This window comes from Lucilia cuprina, chromosome 3 (genome assembly GCF_022045245.1).
Source record: "Lucilia cuprina isolate Lc7/37 chromosome 3, ASM2204524v1, whole genome shotgun sequence".
In the NCBI taxonomy this organism is placed as follows: Eukaryota; Metazoa; Arthropoda; class Insecta; order Diptera; family Calliphoridae; genus Lucilia; species Lucilia cuprina.
In genome coordinates this window covers 31,425,950-31,431,949 of record NC_060951.1, presented here as the reverse complement: position 1 = coordinate 31,431,949, position 6,000 = coordinate 31,425,950, and the positions used below count along the sequence as shown (strand labels likewise).

The following is a 6,000-nucleotide window of genomic DNA, read 5'->3' as shown; positions in this document are numbered from 1 at the left end:
TCTAGTCTATAGTCTAGTCTATAGTCTAGTCTATAGTCTAGTCTATAGTCTAGTCTATAGTCTAGTCTATAGTCTAGTCTATAGTCTAGCCTGTAGTCTAGTCTATAGCCTAGGCTATAGTCTAGTCTATAGTGCTTATAAAAGATTCGGCATTGCCGAATATAAATCTCTTACTTGTTATATTTTTGCTTAATTTTGTTTATGCGTCTGTCGTAAAAATAACAAAACTTAATGAATGAGGTGCCAATAACTTATAACAGTGCTGATTTTGATGATTTACAAATTGCTTATTATACGTACATACATATCTACATATGTTATTACTGTAATAAATAATACAATAAATACTATGAATACTAACAAAATAATAACAAAATATTGGGGGTTAGCAACAAGTGAAGTTAACATTTGAATAGTATATCCCTATAAAAACTTAGAGGATTATAATATTGCGAATTTGATTATTGAACTTGAATAAAATTGGAACCATTTAGGTTGTGAAATCAAAATTTTCTTTTGTAACAAATTATTTTTAATTTGCCATAGCAATGACAGCATTGACTTTACTTCTAAACAAACATAATACCCCAGCCCTATAATTTTGATTGCAATATTACAGATATACCCCTTTCTTTGCTACGACATAATGAATATGTTAAATAAACATTTTGATGTGTCTGTCTAAATATTTTAAATTGTTTTAAATAAATTCCCACAATTTATGAAAATAATAAATTTGATTCATTTCAAGAGTGACAAAAACACGAAGAAGAAGTTCAACTAAAGTGCCGCATTAAAATATTAAAAGATTTTATTTTAAAGATCGCACATCAAACAATACTTCTGTGTCTAAAAAGCTTAACTAGTCTGTCAGAAAAAAATAAATATAAATGGAAAAATCCAAAGAAAACTCAAAACTACTTAATGAATAAAGAAGATTCAAAAAAATAAAAACGTATGTAGAGCAAATGCATAAAGTCATTGTAAATAATAGAAGATTTTAACACGAGTTAGAATAGAATGAAATTTTATGTAATCAAGGTCGACAAGTAAAACCCATATGTTGGAATTTTCTATATCCGATGTGTAAGTAAATGTTCGAACATAAACCGTGACTGACCAGGTTCTGAAATGACCAGATTAATTGTTTTATTCTTCTAAAACCCAAATTTATTTTTTTCTTCAAAAACATGTAGCGACGAATGCAAACATCATTACAATGGTTTTTGTTGCGGTTTAATCCAACAGATGTATAAACGAAAAAAAATTTTATAAAAAAAGTATCAGATAAATTTAGTTGTTACATTAAATAAATCTAAAATGTTGAATTTCAAATGATCTGATGCTCATGTGTGTGTGTCATAATTTTAATCTTTTTAACGCATTATGTGTCAAGTCCCTGTAGTTCGGATAACTTAATCTCTGGTGTACAGTTTGATTAATAGTGCTTTGGTTGTTTTATTGGTTAGTCAATGCCCTGGTATATACACTGCTCTATAGTCTATTCTACAGCATGGTATAGACTGACCTACTGTTTATCTATACTAGCCTATAGTCAGATCTATAACCTGAATAGTCTAGTCAATAATATTTTGCTCTATAGTCCAACCTAAAGTTTCGATATAGTCTATAATGTAGACCATATTCTGATATATGTATTTTATGGTATAATGTTAATAGTCAGATCCATGTTAATAGTCAGATCCAAAGTCCCGTTAATAGTTTGGTCTATCGTCTGCTTGATATTCTGGTCGATAGCTTGATCTATTTTCTGATAGACAGTCTGATCTATAGTGTAGTAAATATATAGATCTGGTCCATAGTTCGTTCAATAGTACGGTATATAGTTCTTTCTAGGCTGGTTATTAGTTTGTTCTATATGTAGTCTGTTCTGAAATCTGATATATGTTTATAGATCTATAGATTATTAAAGAATCTGTTTTATAACCTGAACTATATTTTGATCTACAGATTGAAGTTTGTTTGGTTTTTAGTCATGTTTATATAGCATTATACTATTATGTATATTTTTTTTTATAATCTATTTCTCAATCTATTGACTGATCTTTAGACTGTAATATGTCTTGTTCATAGTCGGGTTCAAAAGTTGGTCCATAATGCACGTGTATTATGTAATCTATAAGTTGATGGTCTGCTCTTATCTGTTATCTAATCATAATATTTTTAATTACTTATAATCTCAAAGATGTGCAGGTGATCAAACAACTGTTTAATCCACTATCGATACCGCTGGGTTCATTTGCGGCGGCATTGCCTAAGTCACTCATACTGCCACAGTCAGTTTGCAACCTACTTGTTATGTTGATATGGAAATCAAAAAATTGATACTACGAAAACAGTCGTGATATAAGTGAAAGATAAATATTTTAGTAATTCGATAAGTTTTTCGATAAATTCTCTATTTATAGAAAATATTCGATAAATCTTCTGATTATAGATAAAATTCGATAAATCCGATATTTATAAAACTTTTTTGATAAATTCCAAAAATTTTACGAAAGTTTTCCCAGATTCCTCTTTTTATAAAATAATTTCCAAACTCTTTTAATAAAAAATTTCTTTTTATAGAAAAATGTTTCATTTAATAAACAATTTTCAGATATTCTCTTTTTATTAAAAAAAATCTTGACAGAAATTTTCCATTAATTAAATTTTTTATAGAAAATATATAAGAAGTTCTTTTTTTATAGAAATAATTTTTTCCAGAAATTCTCTTTTCAAGGAAAAAAAATTTACCAGTAATTCTTTTTTTATAAAAAATTTTCCAAAAATTCTCTTCTTTTATAGAATGTTTTTCTAAAATTATTTTTTTTTTAAACTTTTTCGAATTTCTCTTTTACAGAAAATTAATTTTTTCTAAAAATTTTTTAAATATAAAATTCTCCGAAAGTTCTCTTTTTATACAAAATTTTACAAAAATTCTCGAATTTTTTTTAAAAATCTCCATTCTATAAAATTTTTTAAAAATTTCCTTTTTATAGAATATTTTTTTAAAAATTTGCTATTTGTAGAAAATTTTTAAAAAATTTTCTTTTTATATAAAATTTAAAAAATGTTTTCTTTTATAAAAAATTTTTCAAAGTTTTCTTTTTATATAAAAATATTTCATAAAGTTTTCTTTTTATAAAAAAAATTTCTAAAAATTCTCTTTTTATAAAATAATCTAGATTTTTTTTATAAAAAATTTCTTTTCTCTAGAAAATTTTCCAAAATTTCCTTTTTATAGAAAATGTTTCAAAAATTTTCTTTTTGTAAAAATGTTAATTTAATAAAAAAATTTAAAATTTTTTTTTTTATAAAAAAATTTCTAAAAATTCTCTTTTTATATAAAATTTTCCAAAAATTTCCGAAAGTTCTCTTATTATACAAAATTTTACAAAAATTCTCGAATTTTTTATAAAAATCTCCCTTTTTCAAAAATTTCCATTTTATTGAATATTTTTTTTAATTGGCTATTTGTTGAAAATTTTTAAAAAATTTTCTTTTTATATAAAATTTAAAAAATGTTTTCTTTTATAAAAAATATTTCAAAGTTTTCTTTTTATATAAAAATATTTCATAAAGTTTTCTTTTTATAAAAAAATTTCTAAAAATTCTCTTTTTATAAAATAATCTAGATTTTTTTTATAAAAAATTTCTTTTCTCTAGAAAATTTTCCAAAAATTTCCTTTTTATAGAAAATGTTTCAAAAATTTTCTTTTTGTAAAAAATTTGGAAAATTTTTTTATAAAAAAAATTTCTAAAAATTCTCTTTTTATATAAAATTTTTCAAAAATTTCCTTTTTATAAAAAATATTTCAAAAATTTTCTTTTTGTAAAAAATGTTAATTTAATAAAATAAAAATCTTTTTTTATAAAAAACTTTTCGAAAGTTTTCTTTTTATAAAAAAATTTCTAAAAATTCTCTTTTTATAAAAAATTTTCCAAAAATTCTCTTTTTATAGAAAATTTTTCAAAAATTCTATTTTCAGATTTTTTTTAACTAAAATTTTCAGAATTTTTCTGATCAATAGTTCGGTCTAAAATTTGACCTAAACTCTATTTTTATAGAAAATTTTTCAGAAATTCCTGTTTTAAAGAATATTTTTCAGAAATTATATTTTTTAACAAAAATTTTCAAAATTTCTCTTATTTATAGAAAATGTTTCAAAAATTCTCTTTTTGAAGAAAAATTTCCATAAATTGCCTTTTTTATAGAAAAATGTTTAGAAATTCTATTTTTTTATAAAAATTTTTTTAAATTCTTTTTTTATAGAAAATTTACTTTTTTCTAGAATATGTTTAAGAAATTCTCTTTAATTTTTTTTCAGATTTTTTTTTTTTATAGAAAATTTTCTAGAAGTTCTCTCTTTATAAAAAATCACTTTTGTAAAGAAATTTCTAAAATTCTTTTATTTTATAGAAATTTTTCCAAATATTTTCTTTTTTATAGAAAAATTTTTCAAAATTCGATTTTTTTATATTTTTTTATATAAAAATTTTTAAAAAAATTATTTTTTGGTGAAAATTTTCAGAGATTTCTTTAAAAATGTAATCTTGATAATTTTAACTTAATTTCCCACTGTAAGCATAATTGCATTCACAACCACAAATATATGTATGTATGTATGTATGTATGTATGTTCAACACATTTGTTCAATAACAATTTTTTATTGCTGTTGTTTTTGTTGTTTTGTTGCAATTGTAAATGCTGCTGATTGATTTTGGGTTAATTTAGTGTGTAGTCAGCCTCGGTGTTGCTGAATAATTCTAAAAATTGTTTTATTATTGTTGGATGGACGGACGGACATATTGCCTGCCCCATATGGAAGTAGTCAAGTAGTGTTGTAGTTGTTGTTTATACAAGTAGAGTTTTTCATTTACTGTGGAAATGTAAATGACGTGTTGTTTGGGGGTTTTATGCACTTTATACTTAGTTTTTTTTTTTTTTTTTTGAATGAAAATAATTTTTGTTTGGAACAAAAATATCTGGTTTTTGTTAAGAAGCGAAACAAATTTTTTGGAGTGTGTAAACAAATCATCGATTTAATAGTTTCTAGTACTATGTGGAGTGAAGTGTGGACTTGAGTATTGATTTTATTTTAAGTTTTTTTTTGTTATTTTAACAAGTTTTTTACTTTTTCTGGGTTGTAGGAAAAAACACTTTATGTTTTAAGTGTTATTTATGGTTTTTGTCTATTTTTTTTTAGAAAATAGTTTTGTTTTTGTTTAAAATGTGGTAACACGCAAAAAAATAGATGAAAATGGGGTTCATGTTTGTCTTGTTGTTTTAAACGCTTGATTAATTTACAATAGATTTCTTTATTAAGATTTAAACAAAATTTATACACTTTGGAAACATGGAAATAGAAACAATATGTGTTTTTGTGTAAAAGTCTTGTAGTCAAGATCTTTGACTATTTCCTATACTGCTCTTACAAACAACTCTAGTTTAAATGTTTTAATTTTATTTTCTACGATCGATTAATCATTTGTTTCTAAGACATTTCCTTCCATATTAAATTTATCATTTACTTTATTTTTAAAAAAAATTTCTGACAAAAAAGAAAAAAAATAAATAAAATATAAAACATCTGCTAACATGACGTAATTATAAGCTATCCATCCGTCCGTCTGTCTAATTTTAATTTTAGCAAAACATTTATTTTAACAAAATCTTTACTCGCTTTTAGACTGGTACCAACAACCATTAAATGTCTACTACTAAAGCCCACGCTTAATTTTTATTTCAATATTATTGCTGTCAGTTTTTAAACAAAAACAACAAAGTTCAATTTACTGTGAACTTGTGGATATTTGTTTATGTATCTGGAGAATAATTTTATCCGGCTCATTGATAAATATTTAAATTGTTTGCCAATATTGAATTTTTATAACCGTCAACAAAAGAAGAACACGATCCAAGCGAACAACTAACCAACCAACACCTACTTTCGTTTTTATTTAATTTTTTTCTATTTCTATATCATTGTTTATTT

The 6,000-nt window shown here is 23.2% G+C and overlaps 1 protein-coding gene across 1 annotated transcript in view; it reads right to left on the bottom strand.

Annotated features, from left to right (window-relative positions):
• The window catches only part of LOC124418986 (pickpocket protein 28), a 76,059-nt gene that overhangs the window by 14,442 nt on the left and 55,617 nt on the right, over nt 1–6,000 (bottom strand). Inside the window, exon 5 of the mRNA XM_046947037.1 lies at nt 1,610–1,627. Within this exon, the coding sequence (XP_046802993.1) occupies nt 1,610–1,627 (18 nt within the window). The remainder of the gene's footprint in view (nt 1–1,609; nt 1,628–6,000) is intronic.